Raw genomic sequence first — 25,013 nt, 5'->3', positions numbered from 1 at the left:
GAATGCTGTGAACCAAGAGGTTGTGAGTTCAAATCCCAGGTGAGGACATGTTGAATAATAATAACTGTTTAAATGAACATGCACAATGGAATCATGTATGTCAAGTGTGTAAGTTGAAAACAGTATGTTAAAAGCACTGTTTGGGTGTCCCAAAACTTGCCAACAAACAAAGAGCTGTAAATGGATCTGTGGTTCACCAATCAGGGCCCTAATGGGCTTGGCAGCAGTAACAAGGTGTGGTGTGTAAAGAAACAAGTCCTTTTTTGGGAGGGATAACATTTCTTTCGGAGTCTTTAGGTAGGTCCCCGGAACAAACTGGGAACTAGACAAAAATGATTTTCCCATGAAACGTGTCCAGAGCATTAATATCTTATATTCTGAGAACATGGCGTCCATGTTCTGTTTGTTTGGTGTGATGTTGATGAAATATTCTCTTAACCCTCAAACTGTACAATGGAATATTCTTGCAACATTCCAATGAAACATGTCTAGACCATTAGTACTGAATATTCTGAGAACATGGTAACCGCGTTCTGGGTTGGTTCTGTTTTGATATTTAGGGAATGGTCTCATGGAAACAGTCCTTGCACAGCACTGGAACGTTCCTATGAAAACATTAGGTAATGACCTATTGAGACTTAAGGTAACGTTCTCTAAAGTTGTGGGAACGTTTGTTGTTAGCTGGGATATCCTTTTGATGGATTTTTAAGCACGAATTGTATTGATAACCCGAGGCATTGAAAACCCAATGTTCTCTGGAGTATTTGTGGAACACCTTAAAACACTGTTGTAGCAGACGTGAATGGCCCAGGTGTAAGATATTTCCATGGTTGTATTCACTAGGAATAAAACCGAAACAAAGTGGCAAAACGGGAGGGACTACCTGAACGCATGTTTACGTTTTCTACAGCTAAGCGTTTTGCTACAGTGTACATTACACTAATGAATTCAACCCAGGCGCTAACTATCGTTTGGCCATTAGGCTTCGGGTGTCCTCTTGGTCCATTTAAAGAATAAAGCTTTAAACAAGGCTTTTATGGTGCGTGACTGTTTTCTCTCTTCATTCACAGGCCAACATTCTCAGCATGATGGGGACGTGATTCTGCTATCTGGTCTTTGTCTACTCTTCTTGTCCTTCCAACATTTTGCCTTTTTTTTTAATTTTCTCTAACACATTTTAATGTGTCTATGTTTTTGAAGAATGTTCTCTGATTATTTGCCACTCTGACTCTGCATTTAGAACTGTATAACGTGATATGTCTGTGTATATACACCTCTTATAAGAGGTGGTCTGCAAGCGTTTACTAGTATGTCTTTTTTATTATATTTCACGAAAATGTGATATTTGTCCATGTTTTATTTTGAGATGTTTTTGTAGTATTTGCGCTATTCCAGCCGATGGCGCAATATTGCCGTTCAATAAATGTCTCTACTTTTATCGATGTTTCAGTCCTTATTTACACACCATATTAATGGTATGTGTTGTTCGAGGATGTGGCTTGCTTGTAAAAAATGTATAGCCAACAACACTGTAAGAAATAATATTACCATTGGTGAAATATGACAATAGCAGAACACGTGGACGGGCATCTCCATTTTGATAACCCTAATTATTACACATACCTTAATATGGGAAGGCGTTATAGTAAAATGTAAATGTGGCATTAGGAAATTAGGCACTCAACAGAAAGGATGCGTTTCTGTCGGGTGCTGCGCTGTCAATCCATCCCTCCCACTGCACGTAGGCTGGGTTGATTTCAGTTTATTCATTTCACGCTTTCCCCCCCTCTTATCTGATCCACATTCTCTGCACCCTCCCCACCCCCGAAGCGCAGCATTTCGAAAGGGCTCTACATCACGTAATTCAGTACTGTACACGTCTTCCAGAATATTACAAAAGAGATGCTCGTATTTGGGGAACATACTTCAGAGTTGCGCATGCAAACATACTGAAGGCTGTAACGAATAATAAATCGCTGAATTGCAATTGGGTTCGCTTATGAAAATACTATCATGCAAAATCACGGGTCATTTCGGGTATTTTGAAGAATCCGTTGGATAAAAGGTGAGTTTCTAATATTTTAGCATCGTCAATTTGCTTATGCCATTATCTTCAATACAATGTTTTGTGTAGAATGCCAAGAGGCCGTGATAACGGCTTTGAATTGAAAATGTGGGTACTTATGTCCTATCCCGTTTTGTTTTTGTTTTCCATGCAAGCCTACATTGCTGCATATGCATCGTTTTTTTTCCCCCACAGTCATTACCCTTTTGGTAAACGTTTGCTTTTTATAATTTGCCTATTCCTTCAAATAGGTTATTTGTATCCAATGCTCTAGCCCATAATTGTAGCTGTATAATCCCCCTCCCCTTTCACTCTCCTTCCATATGTCTTCACTCTTCCCTGTGGCTTTGTCCCTGTTACCTTATATATATATATATATATATATATACAAATTGTCCCATTGTACTGTGCTAAATAGGCTGCAATCATATGCCCCATTGTGCTCAGAAAGTGGTTATGAACACGTCAAGAAATACTAGCAGGTCTGTACACACCTGCACATAGACCTTTTGTCAATAATAATATTAGCATTATTTGATAAAAACATGGCCCAGCTGCCTTTTTATATCTTTGTATTGAATAATAAATTGGTGACATTTTATTGTACATTTTTACATTACTTCATTTTTTAAAATTAATTCTCCCCTGTGCAGCAAATGGCCAGATCAGTGTTTAAAATAGATGTTTGGCCTCTTAGCCTTTCCTGTTATATTTACTATTACATAAGCAGAGCATTGAAAAAAACTGGTAAGAATTTCTCATCAGACCCTAAGTCCCCAGGAATACTAAAGGAGGTTATGATTATGTGCCCTCATATGCCAGTGAGTACAGATTCAATAAGTAAAATACCAAATTGCTCTGAACAGAGTGTAAACAATAGTTGGTAAGCAGGTTTTGTTTTGTCATTGTTCAACCCCTTTGTCTAACCCCCAGGTGTATAGAAGGTAAGCAGAAGCCCACAAGCACACTCCTTTGTTATCAACATGGCTCTGAACACAAACACGAACCCAGCCCCCACCATTTGGCCAGGCGAGGAACAGCCGTCACTATTGGACCAAGATGCATCATTGTTAAGCCCAGCTACCATCATCGCTGTGACTGTCACGTCCCCACCAGAGATGGAGGAACAAGAGATCCATAGCACCACCACCAGCTTTGGGCCCTGCCTGAGCCAAGCCACGCCAGGGGAACTGGTCATTGTGATCAATGAGAAAATGGAGAACAGTAAGACATAAAACATTTTTATGCAGTGGCGCAGTCCCGCTCCTTACGTATTTTATTGGTGCATAGGATAGTGGAGAGAAGATAGGAAAGTAAGCAGAGTTGCAAGTCAGTAGGGCACTGGGTTGGATTCGACCCCATGCCGACTGGTATTTTGTGCCAGGGGTCACTAACCACTAGACCACACAGCCCAAGCTTTTTAAGCTCGGACTCATTTAAGTTATTTGTGTGCCCGCGGAATCCAGGACAGTTGTACAGCATACGCTTGCTTGGACGGTTAGTTCGGGGCATGTCAAATACATTTAACATAAGATTCGGGTCTACTAGTGCTCAGGGGACACTAGTTCAATCATTTACTGATGCTTTTCATCCACGTCCCCCCCCCTCTCTAGGTAATGGTATACACCCAGCCCCTGCTGACACCACCTCCCCAGTCATCTCCTCTCCTCCCAGAAGGCAGCAGTCCATTTCTTACTCCCACCACCCCCACAACAGCAAGACCCGGAAGGGGAGTCGTGCCGGTTCCATCGGCTACACCGCCTTCTCCCCGCGGCCCTCCATCTCACGCCACTCCAGCATCGCCACCAACCCACCCATTGACAGAACCAAGCCTAAAGACTACCTAATACTGGCTGTGCTGGCTTGCTTCTGCCCTGTCTGGCCAATCAACATTGTGGGGTTTGTCTACTCTGTTATGGTAAGCCTCTTTCTTTTGACAGGTTAGAAATGTAGATGGGGAGATTGGTGAGAAGGATATAGCACAGTAAGGGAGTGGCAAGACCGGGGATTGAACTGCAGGACTACTGCTAGACAACTGTGTTCCTCTTTCTGTCACATTTTAGTGTCAAATGATCTGCAATGTTTGCTAAATACTATTTTTAGTACAGCTTTGAAGACCTTTGCCTTTATGCTTGTGGTTTCATATTCATCAGACATTTCTGTACCTTTGTGTCAGAAACTACTTCTATTCATGTTAGACTGCTGTGATGTTATTGACGATTAGCACCAGCTTTGTAGCCTGGTCCCAGATCTGTTTGTGGTGTATAGCCAACTTCTATGGTCATTGTCATGCCACTTCATGACCATATGAGATGGCAAGAGCGCACAAACAGATCTGGGACCAAGCTACCAGCTTTGTGTCAGGCTTCAGAATACCTTGTGCTGTTAGTGTTAGTCTGTTTTTATCTCTATTAAAAGAATTCTGGTCAAAAAGAAACACATAGCTTCTTAGCAAAGGGGCGAGTTGTTTACTAGAACTATCTGGGAGCGGGCAGGTGAAAGCTGAAAAATAGCTGTTATTGGCAGAGAGGTTTGAAATAATTGCTCTTATTGGTCTATTAACTAATTTGCAGCATGGTCACCATGGAAAGCCAAAACTCCATCCCACTAAAACAGGCTGAAATTTCAGGTGGTCTTTTCAAACAGCTCTTAAACTAAAAGGGCATTATCATTAATTTTCACAATTTCACAGTATTATTCCAAGCTCAAAGTGTGGAAATATACACTATACAGTGCCCTCAAAGTATTCAGACCCCTTCCCCTTTTCCACATTTTGTTACATTACAGCCTTGCTCTAAAATGGATTAAAAAAATCCTCATCATGCAAAAACAGTTTTTTGTAATTTTTTTGAGAACGTATAAAAAAAATAAAAGAACATACCTTATTTACATTAGTATTCAGTCCCTTTGCTATGAGACTTGAAGTTGACCTCGGGTGCATCCTGTTTCCATTGATCATCCTTGATGTTTCTGCAACATGATTGCAGTCTGTGGTAAATTCAATTGATTTGACATATTTTGGAAAGGCACACACCTGTCTACATAAGGTCCCACAGTCATCGCAAAACCAAGCCATGAGGTTGAAGTAACTATCCGTAGTGCTCCGAGACAGGATTGTGACAAGGCACAGATCTGGGGAAGGGTACCAAAAAAATGTCTGCAGCATTTAAGGTCCCCAAGAACACAGTGGCCTTCATCATTCTTAAATGGAAGAAGTTGTGAACCACCGATACTCTTCCTAGAGCTGACCACAAGGCCAAACTGAGCAATCGGTGGAGAAGGGCCATGTTAAGGGAGGTGACCAAGAACCCGATTCTCACTCTGACAGAGCTCCAGAGTTCCTCTGTGGAGATGGGAGAACCTTCCAGAAGGACAACCATCTCTGCAGCACTCCACCAATCGGGCCTTTATGGTAGAGTGGCCAGACGGAAGCTACTCCTCAGTAAAAAAAAAGGCAAGTGACAGCCCACTTGGAGTTTGCCAAAATGCACCTAGAGGACTGATACTCAAGATTCTCTGGTCCGATGACACCAAGATTGAACTCTTTGGCCTGAATGCCAAGCGTCACATCTGGAGGAAACCTGGCACCATCCCTACGGTGAAGCATGGTGGTGGCAGCATCATGATTTGGGGATGTTTTTCAGCGGCATGGACTGGGAGACTAGTCAGGATTGAGGGAAAGGTTATTTGTATCCAATGCTCTAGCCCATAATTGTAGCTGTATAATCCCCCTCCCCTTTCACTCTCCTTCCAAAGTACAGAGAGATCCTTGATGAAGTCCTGAGAGCTCTGGAGCAGGTTCTCAGATTGGGGCAAAGGTTCACCTTCCAACAGGACAATGACCGTAAGCCCACAGCCAAGCCAACGCAGGAATGGCTTCTCGACAAGTCTCTGAATGTCCTTGAGTGGCCCAGCCAGAGCCTGGACTTGAACCAGATCGAACATCTCTGGAGAGACATGAAAAAACTGACGGAGCTTGAGAGCAACTGCAGAGAAGAATGGGAGAAACCCCCCAAATACAGGTGGGCCAAGCTTGTAGCGTCATACCCAAGAAGAATCAAGGCTGTAATCACTGCCAAAGATGCTTTAACAAGGTACTGAGTAAAGGGTCTGAAATACTTATGTAAATGTGATATTTTTGTTAAAAAAATGTCTTTGCTTTGTCGTTATGGGGTATTTTGTGTTGATTGATGAAGGAAAAAACAATTGAATAACTTTAGAATAAGGCTGTAACGTAACAAAATGTGGAAAAAGTCAAGGGGTCTGAATACTTCCCGATTGCACAGTGTGTATATATACAACAGTATGTGGACACCCTTTCAAATTAGTGGATTTGTCTATTTCAGCCACACCTGTTGCTGACGGGTGTATAAAGTCGAGCACACAGCCATGCACACAAACATTGGCAGTAGAATGGCCTTAGTGAAGAACTCAGTGACTTTCAACGTGGCACCGTCATAGGATGCCACCTTTCCAACACATCAGTTCAACTCCATATTAATGCCCATGATTAGAGATGTTCGACGAGCAGGTGTCTACATACTTTTGGTCATGTAGTGTTTATAAAACACGAGAAAATCATATTTTTGACTGTGCTGGGCCTTTAAGCAGTCCATAACTAACCAACTACTTCCTTCCTCCTTTCCTAGTCCAAGAACAGTCTGGAGCAGGGCAACCTGGATGGAGCTCGACGATTAGGTCGTCTCGCCAGGATGCTCTCTACAGTGTCACTGATAGGAGGGACAGTCATCATCATTGCCTGCATTGTAAACCTAGCGAGTGAGTATCACAGTTGGCCAACCTCAGTTGGCTTGTATTCATAAAGAGTTAGAGTAGGAGTGCTGATCGAGAATCAGTTTTGTCTTTGATCTTTAAGACAAAACTGATCCTAGATCAACACTCCTACTCAAGACTATGAATATGGGCCCTACTCTATTAATTTATGATTCCTACCAGAAGTCTCAAAGCCTTTCCAACAAATCCCTTGGCTGGCACTGTTCGAGGACTTGAAATGCAATCCATCCTTCCTTCCCTGATGTCTGATTTGGATTAGTGACAGTGTACCAAAAAGGGTTCTGTTAATTACGCTTGTGTGATGAGTAATCATTCCTGAGACCTGAAGACTTGTTAGCTCCCAGAGCTAATGCATGGACTTAAGCTCAGGGGCCTATGGGACTTATGAGGGTTTGATATCCTTCCCAAAAACATTAGGGTGATCACTTTGATTTCACTTATCTAATCATCCAATCACTTAAAGATCATTGGTCATTTACAGCACAGGTGTCAAACTCATTCCCTGAAGGGCCAAGTGTTTGCGGGTTTTCACCTCTCCCTTGTACTAATTAGTTAGGAACTCCCCTCATGTGGTTGTCTAGGTCTTCATTGGACACAAATTAAAAGGTAATAACAAAAATGAGCCAGACACTGCCCTCCATGAAATGAATTTGACAGCCCTGATCTACAGGGAGGAAGGAAGGTTGCGTTTTAGAGGAATCAAACCGGGCCCAGTTTCCCTATAGCAATGGAACTTAGGCTCACGAGTGTTTTAACGACACATCGTTTCCGACAACTTCCGAAGATGTAACATGCTTCCCAAAACTCCACGCAGAAAGAACATTCGCGAAGTGTGTCGTTGTTTTTCCTTATGTAAAAAAAAAAGTCAACGATGCTCTCCCATCAGCTTTTTCCATTCTAATTTTACCTCAACATTAGAATTATTTCACAATATTTATGATGGGTCAGCTATCACCTATAAGGTTGCAAATATTGAGGTGGCTTATTCTAATGCTTAGCCTACCCTATAATGCACATAATCACAGATTTGGCACATCATTGCGCACATGTTACAGATCATGAAATATCTTGAGGAAAAAATGACAAAGTGTAGCCTACATTTAGCTAAATAGAACTCAGTTGACTGAACATGAAATTGATTTTAACAAAAAATGTAATTTATAGGCCTATGTAGCCTATACTGTATTTATTTTTTAATGCATTCATCTCAGTTTTCATTTGAAACATATCTTTATCTTTTGCTCGTAACAATTGCAAAGACATTGGCAACTTTGTATTTGTAGTCAACTTCGTTCTGAAGTTATCAGTGGTCACTGAGAGACAGAATCAAGCTTTTTATCTATGTTTAGTGGAGAACTTCTGTGTATAAAGTGATGCAAAAGAGCATCTAACGACTCACTTAGCGGTCTGAGGCAGTCGGTAAATAACAAGCGTTTTCAAGTGATGCGCTTAAGATTGTTGGTCCAGTAACCGAAAGGTCTCTGCTTGGAATCCCAAGCCGACTAGGTGAAAAATCTGTACGTGCCGTTGAGAAATGCCCTTAATCCTAATTGCTCCTGTAAATCGCTGTGGATAAGAGCGTCTGCTAATTAACTAAAATGTAAGTGCAACTTTGATAATGATGGTTTTGGGAAACAGCTCAGAGATTTTGCTCCTGCAAAGGTTCTAAACAATATACTTAGCCTTAAGATGCTTTTGGGGAACTGGGCCCAGGACTTTTGTGTGTGTCCACTGGCTCACTCCAAAAATACTCCCACAGCCATAAACTGGGTCAATCACTGAAATGAAATTACCCATGTGGGATTGTTTAGTTCACTTAAGTTCAATCAAATGTTTAACAACAGTACTTTGGCTGTTTTCGAATGTGAAAAATGTCCATCCCATCGGGTCTTAAAGCCAAAGAGATGTCCTAATTAACTCACTGAGAACAGCGACTGGAACTAAAACTAGCATATTGTACACACAACTGGAGTTAAAGGGCCGGTGGCCCTTTTTGATACATTATGTAACTGTTCTCTGTAGCTCTGTTTGCTTCTACTTCCATATTGAGCTGGCAGAATGAAAAATTGCTTTACTAACTGCTGATGTGTTTCTTCTTTTTTTTTTTTTTTTTTAGTAAATGTGAAATCCTGAGTATCGTCTTGCCGTGAAACAGGATCTAACAGTTGGATATCCGGAAACACGATCTATCTAGCTGGCTGTTCCTTTTTACCGTCTCTTACAGTGTAGTCATTAACTGGACATGCTATGAATATTATACACCTGATATTACATACCTTTCTATAATTGATATTACGTAATCCTTTGTTAATGAAAAAACTATATACAAGATGCTTCCGCTCCAAACTGGTCTGGGCTTCTCCAATGATGGATCTCGCAGTGGAGAAACGGATGATCAGAATAATTCCGTTACCTCAACCACTGGCCATGATCAAAGAGACAGACCAAAACGAGATGTCGTGAGAAAGGATGACAAAAACAATAGAAGAGATTGTTTAAAGGATGTGTGATCAATGTGAGAGAAACTGGGAGGATTGTTTCAGAGCTTGACTACCTACAATCATTGGAGGACAACAAAATGTCTGCTTAGTCCATCCTTCATTGCCCTGACGAAAGGACACATCAGAAATTCAGCTTGGCATAAAATCCCATCGGTACATGAAGGTGCTTGAGGGATTTGCCTTGCAATAGAAACTCAAAGAAGAAATTAATTTCAGAGGAAGAATTCCCCTTTCATTTCGGAATAGGCTTAGATTCTAGTTTGTCAGTGCATATCCTTCCTGTCTTTCAGGCTACTGTTAGCCATTTTGTAATGTAAGAGCGAGGGCAGGAGGGAACGATGCTCACCAACACACAACTGCTGAGAAGATGGAAGGGATAAACATTTCATGGGCACGAAGCAAAGTCAAAGTAAAGGACACAATTGTGCCCAAAAAATTAAGTTGTTATTGTGCTTTAAAGCTTTTGGTGACCACAATATATATCTCCATGTGTTTGGCTTAGGACCTGGAAATAAGGTGAAATGGATGCAAAATGGGTGACAGGAGGAACACTAACTGATATGTAATTCAGTGACTTTATATCCATTTTCCACACTGAGGATGGGCCTTTTGACTGTTAATGAATGAGAGCATTGCTGACCAGAGAAGTGGAAAAACCTAAAAACAAATCATAGCAGGTTATTTACAGCATCCATGAATGGTTAAAGTTCTGCCATTGTGAATCGGTGAAACTTTATTTCTTGTACCTTTTTGATAATGTTTAGATTTTAAACCACAAGTTTAATCATCTGATGCTTTTGAAGTACGGAGCTATCGATGATAGATGGCCGTGGTGTGTGTCCATGCATATACCAAATTACATAGTCACTGCACTGTTGTGGCTGCTCACAATAAAATGAATTGCCAGTCTTCACTTTGGTGATACTGGAAATACGGTAACAGCCCTGGGTATCTAGTGTATGGGGACCCAGAGAATATAATCTGTCATCTTTCCGATTTAATCAAGTGGGTATCTGATCCCCATGCTGGGTATCTAGTGGTGGACTTTAAAGGGAAGGTTCAGTTCACTTGACATTTTCATTGGTTTATTTGCTTAATTGTGTTGTCGATTGATCCAGGCATTTTATGTGCAGGATTCAGATTTGTTTAAAAAGCCACAGCTAACTAGAAAACAATGGAAGCAAAAGAGGCATTGTTGATGGTAAAAATGGTGTGGCCAAATCAACTCAAATGAAGTCAGTAGCCAGGTTTCCATCCATTTGGTGACAGATTTTTCATAATCTGCATAAAGAAAATGTGAATATTTTTCCACCAGTGGTGTGTTTCCACCAAACCGAATTGCTGCGGATACAAATAATCAGTGTGTGACGATGTAGTGCATGCAATTTGATTTTTAAAGCTTAATTCAATGTGTTTCCATTGCATTTTTAACTCGACCGAAAGTTTTGTCACAAACTGTTGCATTTAATAGCTAATTGTGTCAACTCTGGTTTTGGCACGTGCGCTCTAGCCAACAGATCTCAGATACAGTACAGGTAGACAAGTCTACATGAGATTATTATGGATAAGAGCGAGAATATTTTAATTTTCTAACTGCAGTCAAGCATCGATCATGTCATCTGAATAAGACCCTCTATTTATTGGGAAGGAGTGTGTCTCATCACCGTGAACGTTCATCATAATTTATTTAGTCTGTAGCCTAATAAACTGCATGGTTTCCCCGAGTTGTAGTGAGAGGACCACACACCATATCATCACGTGACTCCAAGTTCACTTCGATATGATGGTTATTATATCAATATTTGCGCCTAGTGTTAACACTGCATATTTAATTTTACCAACACAAAAAGATCCCACCACGTCGAACGAAAAAATTCTGTCGGTATTTATAAAGTTGGACCAAAACGTCATGTTTCCATCACAGCTGTAGGGATTTTTTGATAGATAGATAGTATGACTTTAATTTCATAACTGTGGATGGTAACGTGTTTGAAGTTACTTGAAGTGATTTGTCCACAGATTTCGAACATGCAAATTATGCCCCTGTTACTCCTATAGTGTTTTGCTTAGCGGTGGCTAAAATAAAATGTTTTACCCTGCATTTAAAATATTGAATCAATTTTCAATCAACAACGCCACAATTAAGTGAATAAATTGATGGATTTAAAAAAAAATTATCTACCCTTTAATCCAAGCCAAATTTCTGATTAGTATCTACCTTTCATTCCCACAGCTCCTGTTGCCCAAACACTTTTGATTAGTAATTATTTTAAGTTAAGGTAGATGAAATGACATTGCCATGAGCAGCATCGCAAATATTGATGAGCGAGATGCAAGGCTTCGCACTCACACGGTCACACACAGTATCTGCACATGTGCACGGAAGAGAAGTCTAGCCTCACACTTCAACGCTCTTAGTTGTTGCAGAAATTGACCCGCTACGCTGTTTACTAAATGCATCTGTCATATCTCTGAGACTACCTTTAATTTAGATACTACTATGCCTTGACCTCAAAGTCCATCAACAGCAATTCCTACCCTAATGCAAACATTCTGTATGATTTAATGTATTAGGCATTTTTCCCCTCTGTTAGTGTTTAGATGTTAAAATTAATTGTAATCAAGACTTGATATTATTCTGCAGATAAGGTAACGTATATATTGTGGAGTCTTCATAGTTATGAGTTAACATTATAGCTCTTATAATGTGGACAGGAGAGGTAGTCTGCTGGTCTTTGTTAATTAGTCTTTTGCAGTCTCTGTATTACCATTGGCTACTATAATCTATGTGGATATTGGCATGTTGATTTTCATTGATGTATGACAATTTTATAGACTTACAACCAAAATGACATGGATAAGAAAACCTGGCACTAGAGATACTTGTATCCTTCCCAGGCACATTCTTAATAAAGACACATTGCATGAAAATTGGTCTGTTAGTCTATCACAGCATGACTTGAAATGAAAGAGGGAAAACTGTTGAGTGTGGGAGTGCATGCTTGTCATACAGTTAGAGTATGTCAGCTTTGGGGATGAAAAGTGCTTACTGTTGTCAGGCAGTGGAACAAAGAGGGGGAGAAGGAAGAGCAAGACATTTGGGGGTGAGGGGCCTACAGGCAAAAACCACTGATAGTTCTAATGAGCAGGTAGAATATCTTTGACGATTAGCACCAAGAAACAAAACTTAACCCGTCTTGGTAAAAGTTAGTGAGATCGATCATTTTTATCTTGTTTTTCGACATTGATGTGTAGATATTGAGGTTGAATCTGTATTCCAGCAACATTTCTGAGTATTGCTCACCTTGAGAATGCTGACTCACATGGGTTGAAGCTTTGAATGCATTTTCATCTAAATGCTCTTCTTTTGTCCTTATTGACTACAATCAATGAATTGATGCAGACCTATTGACCAAATCTGGATCTGTCTTAACAACTGCATGCTCTGTACCTCAGCGGGAGAAAGACTGGTCTTAAAGTCTGTTTAGAGTGTAGGAGGGAGGGAAGGGGCAGTGCACAGCTGCCATTTGCTTGCAGGAGCATTAGTGCAACAACAACTTTAATCCTCAACTCATCACTAAAGAGGAAAACACTGAACAAAATGGAAGTATTCAGACCCCTGGACTTTTCCCACATTTTGTTATGATACTCTCTATGGTATTCTAAAATTGATGAGGAACATTTTTTATTTAATCAATCTACACACAATACCCCATAATGAAAAGGCGAAAACAGGTTTTAGAAATGTTGGCAAATGTAATAAAAATGAACAGCTTATTTACTTAAGTATTCAGACCCTTTGCTCTGAGATGGGAAATTGAGCTCAGATGCATCCTGTTTCCATTGATCATCCTTGACAGTCCACCTGTGGTAAATTCAATTGAATGGACATGATTTAGAAAGGCGCACACACCTGTCTATAAGGTCCCACAGCTGTCAGAGCAAAAACCAAGCCATGAGGTCGAAGGAATTGTCTGGAGATCCGAGACAGGATTGTGTCGAGGCACAGATTTGCGGGAAGGGTTCCAAACATTTCTGCAGCCTTGAAGGTCCCCAAGAACACAGTGGCCTCCATCATTCTTAAATGAAAGAAGTTTGGAAATGCACTGCTCGGATGAGGGACCTTATGTGTTGGGTACATCATGTTAAACACTATTGCACACAGTGAGTCCCTGAAACTTATATTATGTGGCTTGTTTAGCACATTTTTTACTCCTAAACTTATTTAGGCTTGCTATAACAAAGGGGTTGAATACTTATTGACTCCTGACATTTCAGCTTTTCATTCATTTGTAAAAATTGTTTCACATTATGGGGTGTTGTGTGTAGGCCAGTGACACAATCTCAATTTAATCCAATAGAAAATCAGGCTGTAACACAAATGTGGAAAAAGTATAGTTGTGTGAATACTTTCTGAAGGCACTGTACTTACACTGACACTCCAACACGAATATTGAGGCCACAAAGACTCTTCACATATGCTGCTGCTACTGTTTATTATCTATCCTGAATGCCTAGTCACTTTTACCTCTGTGTACTGTACATATTATCTCAACTACCTCAACTACCTAAAATGGATTCCGTACTCCTTGTATATAGCCTGATATTGGTATACTGAACAAAATTATGAAATAAACATGCAGTGTTGGTCCCATGTTTCATGAGCTGAAATAAGAGCCCAGAAATGTTCCATACACACAAAAAGCTTATTTATCTCAAATGTTGTGCACAAAAAGTCTTTCATCCCTTTTAGTGAGTATTTCTCCTTTGCCGAGATAATCCATCCACCTGACAGGTGTGGCCTATCAAAACGCTGTTTAAACCGCATGATCATTATACAGGTGCACCTTGTGCTCTAAAATGTGCCTCAAGTTTTAAAGGAACATGCAATTGGCATGCTGACTACAGGAATGTCCACCAGAGCTGTTACCAGAGAATTTAATGTTAATTTCTCTACCATAAGCCACCTCCAATGTCGTTTTAAAGTATTTGGCAGTATGTCCAACCGGCCTCAGAACCGCAGGCCACGTGTAACCACGCCAGCCCAAGACCTACACATCCGGCTTCCTAATCTGCGGGATCCTCTGAGACCACCCGGACAGCTGATGAAACTGACTATTTCTGTCTGTATTAAATTCCTTTTGTGTGGAAAAACTAATTATGTTTGGCTGGGCCTGGCTCCCAAGTGGGTGGGCCTATTCCCAGTCATGTGAACTCCATAGATTAGGGCCTAATGGGTTTATTTGACTGATTTCCTTACATGAACTGTAACTCAGTAAAATCTTTGAAATTGTTGCATGTTGAGTTTATATTTTTGATCAGTATATTACGTTACTTTTTAACTCCCCATTGTTGGGAAAGGGCTCGTAAGTAAGGACTTCACGTTAAAGGCTACAGCTGTTGTATTCGACAAGTGAAAAATAACATTTCATTTGTTTTGAAACAACGTTGATTCAACCAGTGTGCCCAGTTGGGAACGTGTGTGTCTGCATCTTTGACCATACTGTACTTATTACTTAAAGTTATTTATCATTTGGCACGCTACTTTTACACCGTTTGAGCTAGAAATGTCATTTAACTTCAAAACGTGTAGACCGTTCCGGATTAAAAATCTTGTTCGACTTTTTTATATCTTTTGTGTTTTGTACACTTTTTGTAGTTTTTGTCCTCCATCCACTTTCATGTCATTTCCTCAACATTCTTAGCGGCCCCATTGTGAACTCATCACTTCCAACATTCCATTCACTGTAAATGCAACTTTTGACACAAATCAGCTACTTTGACCACTTTGCCAACAACTTAGACAAAAAGTTTAAACATCCGAAATCTTCCTCTACTTCTGCGGTTCTCTGCTTTTCAAATCTGCACAGTTAAGACGAGCTAAAAATCTAACGAGGGAACGAACATTTAGATAAACACTCAAACCTTTTCAGCTAGTTGGCCGTCGACATTGCACCGATAAACGATGGGGAATAGTAGTGTAACGACCCTGGGTTTATAAGCGCGGAAATCGACTCTGCCGCTTGAGCATGCTTTTGCGGCACAGTCGATAGCGCGCCGGACTTCGGGCTTGAAGGTCGAGGGTTCGAGACCTGCTCCCTGCTTGCTGTTTCATTACAGTAGCCTGCTCGTCCAGCTGCAGTTGACCTGTTTACCTTCTGCAGTTTACCTATGCCTGCCCTCCCATTTGATAGACGCCTAATGCATTTGATTGACAATTAAGAGATATGCTAACTGTGGACAACAGTCGTTCAGCTAGCTAGCAAAGTGATTCACATGTATTGCTAGCTAACCAAATGACACCTACGGCATCTCTAGTTGTAGCCAGCGAAAAATGATACGATGGGAAAATTTGGTCACTCACCCACGCCAATGTCATGACATCCTCCCAGCAGCTCACTACTGTAGCTTACGTTAGGCTCCGTGTTTTTAGCTTGCTAAATAAATAGCTAGTTACATAAATAGATACGCTAACCCAGGGGTTTCAAACTTAATCAGCAGCATGGCCATATTGAGAAAAGAATAATGAATTTGCACACCAGACATAGTTTAGTTTAGTTTATTTATTTTATTTTTACAGGGACAGTGCACATTAATCAACGTTTCAGTAAAAGTGCCGGTTTTAGCCAGCCGGCTAATTTTCAACCGCAGTCCCTAGCCTATTTGCTTTTACAAACAAATGTGCAACTGCGACCAAAACTCGCCATTATTTTATTCAAAAAAATATGGCCCTTTTAAAATGTCCAGTTATGTACATAGGATGCTGTATATAGCGTTTTAACGTGTTATCTCTTTTGTATGAGAGAGAATATTTGTCCAGCCTTTGCTGCTATGCCTGCAGATGTGCATACTATTCTGCAACCCTAATCAATAAATATTTAATGACTCCAAATATCAAAGATATAGGTTGTTGTAACATTTAAACTTAAAACATGTTTTTCATTTAAATGTATTGTAGTTGAGCCAACCTAGGCTATTGCTCAAATGTTGCTGTAATAGGCCTACATATTTCTCTCTTGCAGTGTGTTTTGTTTTTTGGTTTCATTGCCAAGCTTTAAAAACCAAAGCCAGACTAACATTTTAGTAGCCTAGCTAAGACTGTGGCATGTCTGTCCACTTTTCCTCCGCTGCGTGCTGTAAACGGGACATGCGAAAGTAGTGCAATTGAAGTTGAATTCACAGATGCGAGCGCATCAGGCTGTAATTTCATAAAGAAAATTATATTTTCTCCATATAATTCTGAGGGAGTGCGGGCATGCGGCTATTCTGTGTTGAGCGGTTAACAGAGAAACAGGTCCTCCTATATGCTTAATTTAGAGTTAATTATTAAACTTTAATTGTGATACAAACGTTGGGCTATATGTTTAGGTTTTTAATACATTCTAAAGCTGCATGATGCGACAAATGATTTTTTAAAAGTTGCATGAAAGGCATGAGCTCTGCTTTGTTTCTTGTGCAGGCTGCACTCACTTCATCAGTCTCTCGTTCACAATTTGACAAGCACTTGAAAATACCTCAAAATGCCCCCTGAAAAATCCATTCCTTTTGCTGCCAGTGGCCGTTTGGGCTGAATATAATAATCATAATTCCCTTCTCCCGGTTGCGTGCTCCGATGCACCTCTCACTCACATGGCTCTCTCAGATATCTCAATTCTTATTAACCAATGCCTGTCAAACGATTGGGTCCTTCTCACAGGCATCTCAGCTCCGAAGTAGCCTACAAGTGAAGACAGACACATCGGGTACGCAAGTGCTCGCGTCCTTCTTATTGAATCCCGAGGCGCATATTGAAGATGTTAGAAGAACTGTCCACATTTACTTTTCGTCAGCCACCAAGATGAGTAGGCGAACAGCAAAAGCACTAGCCTATGTCAGTCTACTATCCTCCGTAGTTCAAAAGTTGACCTATTCAATTGGCCTATTCAAAGAATATTCCAAACAAAGTCTGGGACAGTTGTGGGATGCGATAGATCCCAAATTAATACAACCACTCATCAAAAAAAACGTTTAAAAGCAATGAGTCTGATGCAACAGATCAGAACGTTTAGCTTAAAATGCTTGATTTTAAAAAGTTATTTGGCCACTTTAGTTGTGATACAAACCTTATCAAAACTTATAGGCCCATGGGCTAGGCTACATTAGGTGTGTGGCTGATTTGAAAAAGTCGCCAAAAAAAGGCATGCACTGTTTCTTGCCTTTCTGCACACAAGCTGGGCATCGTTCACAAGTGATAATAAAAAAAGATTTAAGATCAAGGGCCTGATTACCTGTATGTCCACCAATGTTATTTACATGTTGAAATGTCCTTGTGGTCTGTCTTACATAGGGAAAACCTGTAGAAGCCTTAAGACACGGATCAGTGAGCACCGCAGCAATATACGGACAGGTGAGACAACAAATCTGGTCGCTTCTCATTTTGTACAAGCTGGACATCCTATTAGCTCTCTGAGATACATTGGAATAGAAATGGTCAAGATGTCATGCAGGGGAGGAGACATTGAGAGGAAACTTCTTCAAAGGCAATCTCTGGATCCACAGGCTGAACACACTTTCTCCTCTTGGCCTTAACGAGGAGTTTGACATGAAACCATCTAAATTGTTTTGTTTTTTTAATCCTAATTTAATATCTTATTTGCGTGTATTTTACTATAAATATGATCATACACAGAGAATGTGATCAATATATTTTGATACATTGAATGTTAATGTCGTGAAACTATGTTATACATTTTCTACCTCCTGTTTCAGGAAGTGATGTCTCTGAGTAGTGTCCCTATATATAGGACCTTCCACCCCACCTGGAATATGGATGCCTAATGAAGACCTAAGGGTCGAAACGATGTAAATAAATATCACCTGTGAGCTTGAGCAGCAGCTTTTTCCTTTCTGTTTTCCAAATACTCCTACTAGACAGATGGAAAGATACTAACGTACATTTTCCAGAAAGTTTATCAATAACATCAGTCTGGCCATTCTCTCATCAACCTGAGAGCCATTTCAAAACAAACTATCTGGAATTCCTGTTTCTTATATGAAAACATCGAGAAGTAGTGGAGGGTAAATGAAAATGCAGTTTACCCAACTGTTGTGAAAAAATGTATTAAGTACAAACAGTGGTTATGTATAGGATGATCTGGCAGAATCAATTCTTCCTCAGCAGTTGACTATGTCATTACTCTAGACAAGATTAAAACAATCATGAAAGAGCATCATTAGGTTAACCCTTTCCAGCCTTGACGGAATGTTCAATTTCTTGCTGGATCATGACCTCTACTTGCATTATTGAGTATAATTTTCTGGTGTAAAACCATATATGAAAACACAAGGTATATTCTACCGGTCAAAAGTTTTAGAACACCTACTCATTCAAGGGTTTTTCTTTATTTTTACTATTTTCTACACTGTAGAATAATAGTGAAAACATCAAAACTGAAATAACACATATGGAATCATGTAGTAACCAAAAAAGTGCTAAACAAAACAAAATATATTTTATATTTGAGATTCTTCAAATAGCCACCCTTTGCCTTGACAGCTTTGCACACTCTTGTCATTCTCTCAACCACCTTCATGAGGTATTCACCTGGAATGCATTTAAATTAACATGTGTGCCTTGTTAAAGTTAATTTGTGGAATTTCATATTTAAAAAAATTATTAAGGATTGGATCAGCTTTAATACTGTGAATAGATTGTTGCTTCCATCAATGTAATTGTCTGCATCAATTTGTGGAATTTCTTTCCCTCTTAATGCGTTTGAGCCAATCAGTTGTGTTGTGACAAGGTAGGTGGGTATAAAGAACATAGCCCTATTTGGGAAAATACCAAGTCCATATTATGGCAAGAACAGCTAAAATAAGCAAAGAGAAACGACAGTCCATCATTACTTTAAGACATGAAGGTCAGTCAATCCGGACATTTTCAAGAACTTCGAAAGTTTCGTCAAGTGCAGTCGCAAAAACCATCAAGAGCTATGATGGAACTGTCTCTCATGAGGGCCGCCACAGGAATCGAAGACCCAGAGTTACCTCTACTGCAGAGGATAAATAAATAAATGCTTCACAGAGTTCAAGTAACAGGCAGATCTCAACATCAACTGTTCAGAGGAGACTGTGTGAATCAGGCCTTCATGGTCAAATTGCTGTAAAGAAACCACTACTAAAGGACACCAATAAGAAGAAGTTTGGCAGCTTCATTAAACAGTACCCACAAAATACCAGTCTCAACGTCAACAGTGACGATGCAACTCCGAGATGCTGGCCTTCTAGGCAGGGTTGCAAAGAAAAAGCCATATCTCAGACTGGCCAATAAAAAGAAAAGATTAAGATGGGCAAAAGAACACAGACACTGGACAGAGGAACTCTGCCTAGAAGGCCAGCATCCCGAGTCGCCTCTTCGCTGTTGATGTTGAGACTGGTGTTTTGTGGGTACTAAACTCAGCAAAAAAAGAAACGTCCTCTCACTGTCAACTGCGTTTGTTTTCAGCAAACTTAACGTGTAAATATTTGTATGAACATAACATTCAACAACTGAGACATCAACTGAACAAGTTCCACAGAAATGTGACTAACAGAAATTGAAGAATGTGTCCCTGAACAAAGGAGGGGGGTCAAAATGATAAGAAACAGTCAGTATCTGGTGTGGCCACCAGCTGCATTAAGTACTGCAGTGCATCTCCTCCTCATGGACTGCACCAGATTTGCCAGTTCTTTCTCTGAGACGTTACCCTACTCTTCCACCAAGGCACCTGGGAGATCCTGGACATTTCTGGGGGGAATGGCCCTCATCCTCTGATCCAAAAGGTCCCAGACGTCCTCAATGAGATTGAGATCCGGTATCTTCGCTGGCCATGGCAGAACACTGACATTCCTGTCTTGCAGGAAATCACACACAGAACAAGCAGTATGGCTGGTGGCATTGTCATGCTGGAGGGTCATATCAGGATGAGCCTGCAGGAAGGGTACCACATGAGGGAGGAGGATGTCTTCCCTGTAACGCACAGCGTTCAGATTGCCTGCAATGACAACAAGCTCAGTCCGATGATGCTGTGACACAACACCCCAGACCATGACAGACCCTCCACCTCCAAATCTATCCCGCTCCAGAGTACAGGCTTCAGTGTAACGCTCATTCCTTCGACGATAAATGCGAATCCGACCATCACCCCTGGTGAGACAAAACCACGACTCGTCAGTGAAGAGCACTTTTTGCCAGTCCTGTCTGGTCCAGCGACGGTGGGTTTGTGCCCATAGGCGACGTTGTTACCGGGGATGTCTGGTGAGGACCTGCCTTACAACAGGCCTACAAGCCCTCAGTCCAGCCTCTCTCAGCCTATTGCAGACTGTCTGAGCACTGATGGAGGGATTGTGCGTTCCTGGTGTACCTCGAACAGTTGTTGTTGCCATCCTGTACCTGTCCCGCAGGTGTGATGTTCGGATGTACCGATCCTGTGCAGGTGTTGTTACACGTGGTCTGCCACTGTGAGGACGATCAGGTGTCCATCCTGTCTCCCTGTAGCTCTGTCAAAGGCGTTTCACAGTCCGGGCATTGCAATTTATTGCCCTGGCCACATCTGCAGTCCTCATGCCTCCTTGCAGCATGCCTAAGGCACGTTCACGCAGATGAGCAGGGACCCTGGACATCTTTCTTTTTGTTTTTTTCAGAGTCAGTAGAAAGGCCTCTTTAGTGTCCTACGTTTTCATAGTTGTGACCTTAATTGCCTACCGCTTGTAAGATGTTAGTGTCTTAACGACCGTTCCACAGGTGCATGTTCATTAATTGTTTATGGTTCATTGAACAAGCATGGGAAACAGTGTTTAAACCCTTTACAATGAAGATCTGTGAAGTTATTTAGATTTTTACGATTTATCTTTGAAAGACAAGGTCCTGAAAAAGGGACGTTTCTTTTTTTGCTGAGTTTATTTAATGAAGCTGCCAGTTGAGGACTTGTGAGGCGTCTGTTTCTCAAACTAGACACTCTAATGTACTTGTGCTCTTGCTCAGTTGTGCACCGGGCCTCCCACTCTTTCTATTCTGGTTAGAGCCAGTTTGTGCTGTTCTGTGAAGGGAGTAGTGCACAGCGTTGTACGAGGTCTTCAGTTTCTTGGCAATTTCTCGCATGGAATAGCCTTCATTTCTCAGAACAAGAATAGACTGACGAGTTTCAGAAGAAAGTTCTTTGTTTCTGGCCATGTAAGCCTGTAATCAAACCTACAAATGCTGATGCCACAGATACTCAACAAGTCTAAAGAAGGCCAGTTTTATTGCTTCTTTAATCAGGACAACCGTTTTCAGCTGTGCAAACATAATTGCAAAAGGGTTTTCTAATGATCAATTAGCCTTTTAAAATTATTAACTTAGATTAGCTAACACAACGTACCAACGTACACAGGAGTGATGGTTGCTGATAATAGGCCTCTGTACTCCTATGTAGATATTCCATTAAAATCTGATGTTTCCAGCTGCTATAGTCATTTACAATATTAACTATGTCTACACTGTATTTCTGATCATTTTGATGTTATTCTAAAGGACATAAAGTTTGCTTTTCTTTCAAAAACAAGGACATTTCTAAGTGGCCCCAAACTTTTGAAGGGTAGTGTATACAGTTGAAGTTGGAAGTTTACATACACCTTAGCCAAAGACATTTAAACGCAGTTTTTCACAATTCCTGACATTTAATCCAAGTAAAAATTCCCAGTTGCAGGTCAGTTAGGATCACCACTTTATTGAGAGAATGTGAAATGTCAGAATAATAGTAGAGAGAATTATTTATTTCAGCTTTTATTTATTTCATCACATTCAGTTGGTCAGAAGTTTCCCACAATAAGTTGGGTCAATTTTGGCACATTCCTCCTGACAGAGCTGGTGTAACTGAGTCAGGTTTGTAGGCCTCCTTGCTCGCACATGCTTTTTCAGTTCTGCCCACAAATTTTCTATGGGATTGAGGTCAAGGCTTTGTGATGGCCACTCCAATACCTTGACTTTGTTGTCCTTAAGCCATTTTGCTACAACTTTGGAAGTATGCTTGGGGTCATTGTCCATTTGGAAGACCCATTTGCGGCCAAGCTGTCTTGAGATGTTGCTTTAATATATCCACAAATCCCTTTCCTCATGATGTCATTTATTTTGTGAAGTGCACCAGTCCCTCCTGCAGCTAAGCACCCCCACAACATGATGCTGCCACCCCCGTGCTTCACGGTTGGGATGATCATCTTTGGCTTGCAAGCCTCACCCTTTTTCCTCCAAACATAATGATGGTCATTATGGCCAAAAAAGTTATATTTTTGTTTCATCAGACGAGAGGACATTTCTCCAAAAAGTACGATATTTGTCCCCATGTGCAGTTGCAAACCGTAGTCTGGCTTTTCTATAGCGGTTTTTGAGCAGTGGCTTCTTCCTTGCTGAGCAGCCTTTCAGGTTATGTCGATATAGGACTCGTTTTACTGTAAATATAGATACTTTTGTATCTGTTTCCTCCAGCATCTTTACAAGGTCCTTTGCTGTTGTTCTGGGATTGATTTGCACTTTTTGCACCAAAGCACATTAATTTCTAGGAGACAGAATGCGTCTCCTTCCTGAGTGGTATGACGGCTGTGTGGTCACATGGTGTTTTACTTGCGTACTATTGTTTGTACAGATGAACGTGGTACCTTCAGGCATTTGGAAATTGCTCCCAAGGATGAACCAGACCAATATTGTAACGGCTGTCTTCAGAAATGGACCAAGGCGCAGCAGGTATGTGGATACTCATAGTTTAATTCAAAAAAAGAGTAAAGCATCCACGGTGAAAAACAATAAACAAGACAGCAGCAACAGTTTTACAGGCTCTACAAACGCAGTGTAAAAACAACCACCCACAACCCCAAAGAAAAACACACACACCTATATAGGACTTCTAATCAAAGGCAACTCAACACACCTGCCTTCAATTGGAAGTCCCAATCAACAATACAAACATTCCCATACACAAAACTGCCACGTCCTGACCCCAAAACTAAAACAATAGCTCCATCTGCTGGTCAGGACGTCACAGTACCCCCCCTCAAGGTGCAGACCCCGGAATGCACCTACCAACAGAAAACACCAACAAAAAACCCATAAACAATAACCCCTAAACAATAAGGGAGGGAAGGGAGGGTGGCTGCCGTCACCGACGGCACTGTGCTACACCCTCCCTCCCCAACCCACCTATCCTGGAGGTAGCTCCGGTGCAGGACGTGGACCTCGCTCCACCTTCGGCGTCGCCCACTTTGGTGGCACCGATAGCTGCGCCGGGCAGACGGGCCACTCGGGCTGACCCTGGCAGACGGACCACTCGGGCTGGGTCGGAAGACATGCGGGCCACTCGGGCTGGGCCGGAGGGCAGGAGGGCCACTCGGGCTGTGCCGGAGGGCAGGAGGGCCACTCGGGCTGGGCCGGAGGGCAGGAGGGCCACTCGGGCTGGGCCGGAGGGCAGGAGGGCCACTCGGGCTGGGCCGGAGGGCAGGAGGGCCACTCGGGCTGGGCCGGAGGGCAGGAGGGCCACTCGGGCTGGGCCGGAGGGCAGGAGGGCCACTCGGGCTGGACCGGAGGACAGGAGGACCACTCGGGCTGGACCGGAGGACAGGAGGACCACTCTGGCAGATCCTGACAGGCAGGGCACCCTGGCATTTCAGGGCAGTCGGGCCAAAATTCCTCCTGACTATTGTGCAGGTCTGATCCGCAACTACAGAAAACGTTTGGTTGAGGTTATTGCTGCCAAAGGAGGGTCAACGAGTTATTTAATCCAGGGTTTCACATACTTTTCCCGCCCTGCACTGTGAATGTTTACACGGTGTGTTAAATAAAGACATGAAAACATATAATTGTTTGTGTGTTATTAGGTTAAGCTGACTGTGTTTGTCTATTGTTGTGACTTAGATGAAGATCAGATCAAATTTGATGACCATTTAATGCAGAAGTCCAGGTAATTCCAAAGGGTTCACATACTTTTTATTGCCACTGTACATCACCCACCTGGGTGATGCACAGCGACTATTGTTCTGCCAGAACGCTCACCAAACATCAGCTATCAGGTGGAGAGGTGATATATGCCCATTAGGAAGGAGGGGGATGATTAGGTGGTCATGATGGAATGGGACCAGGTTGGGAATTTAGCCATAACACCGGGGTTAACACCCCTACTCTTTTTTAATGACCCGAGTTTGGGAAACCCTGTCACAAGGGTATTCTATTCAACATCAACATGGAGTTTAATCAATAATATTTGCATCATGTTTTGGTACATACTGACCCATCTGCTTGTGGGATCCCTTCCTCAGGATCACTCTGTTTGACAGCCAGACCTCTCACACTACCCAGCTCTTCTGTCAGACCCAGCTCAGTGTAGGCCAACGCACAGGAGGAACAATAGTTTATCATCTTTCAATGTTAGGGCTGCGTTCCAAATGGAACCCTATTCCCTAGACGGGGTGTCAGTGTAAACATCTTTGATATTTACCTTTACTGGTGCCTATGTCTGCAATGATTCACACTAACTGGAGTGCCTCATCCTAAAGTTATTTTGGTCCCCTACGATGCATAACCAACCGCTTGCCCTTGCATTCAGGTGCTACACAAACAAACCACGTCCTATTCTGCTTTCTATCATTCCTGTAACAAAGCCTAGAATTTC

General features: G+C 41.6%; 2 protein-coding genes across 4 annotated transcripts in view; both read left to right on the top strand.

Moving 5' to 3' along the window:
- kif22 (kinesin family member 22) overlaps positions 1–1,438 on the top strand; it is a 52,034-nt gene extending 50,596 nt beyond the window's left edge. For both annotated transcript variants that reach the window (XM_029713678.1, XM_029713669.1), the window contains exon 13: positions 1,071–1,438. In XM_029713678.1, coding sequence (XP_029569538.1) covers positions 1,071–1,100 — 30 coding nt within the window. In that variant the 3' untranslated portion in view covers positions 1,101–1,438. The remainder of the gene's footprint in view (positions 1–1,070) is intronic.
- Positions 1,439–1,721: 283 nt separating this feature from the next.
- prrt2 (proline-rich transmembrane protein 2) lies at positions 1,722–18,228 on the top strand. 2 transcript variants are annotated; one of them, XM_029713768.1, is made up of 6 exons: positions 1,722–2,065; positions 2,999–3,289; positions 3,679–3,983; positions 6,715–6,844; positions 17,687–17,746; positions 18,109–18,228. In XM_029713768.1, exons 2-6 carry the CDS (start codon positions 3,049–3,051, stop codon positions 18,126–18,128), a joined length of 756 nt encoding a protein of 251 aa, XP_029569628.1. In that variant the 5' UTR covers positions 1,722–2,065; positions 2,999–3,048; the 3' UTR covers positions 18,129–18,228. The 2 variants fall into 2 exon arrangements, with proteins under 2 accessions (XP_029569628.1, XP_029569635.1); XM_029713775.1 differs by lacking the exons at positions 17,687–17,746; positions 18,109–18,228 and adding an exon at positions 8,976–12,291 and having other exon boundaries at positions 1,736–2,065.
- The last annotated feature ends 6,785 nt before the right edge of the window (positions 18,229–25,013 follow it).

This window comes from Salmo trutta, chromosome 2 (genome assembly GCF_901001165.1).
Source record: "Salmo trutta chromosome 2, fSalTru1.1, whole genome shotgun sequence".
Classification (NCBI taxonomy): Eukaryota; Metazoa; Chordata; class Actinopteri; order Salmoniformes; family Salmonidae; genus Salmo; species Salmo trutta.
Note: the sequence above shows the minus strand (reverse complement) of the source record. Positions and strands in the feature narration are given on the sequence as shown.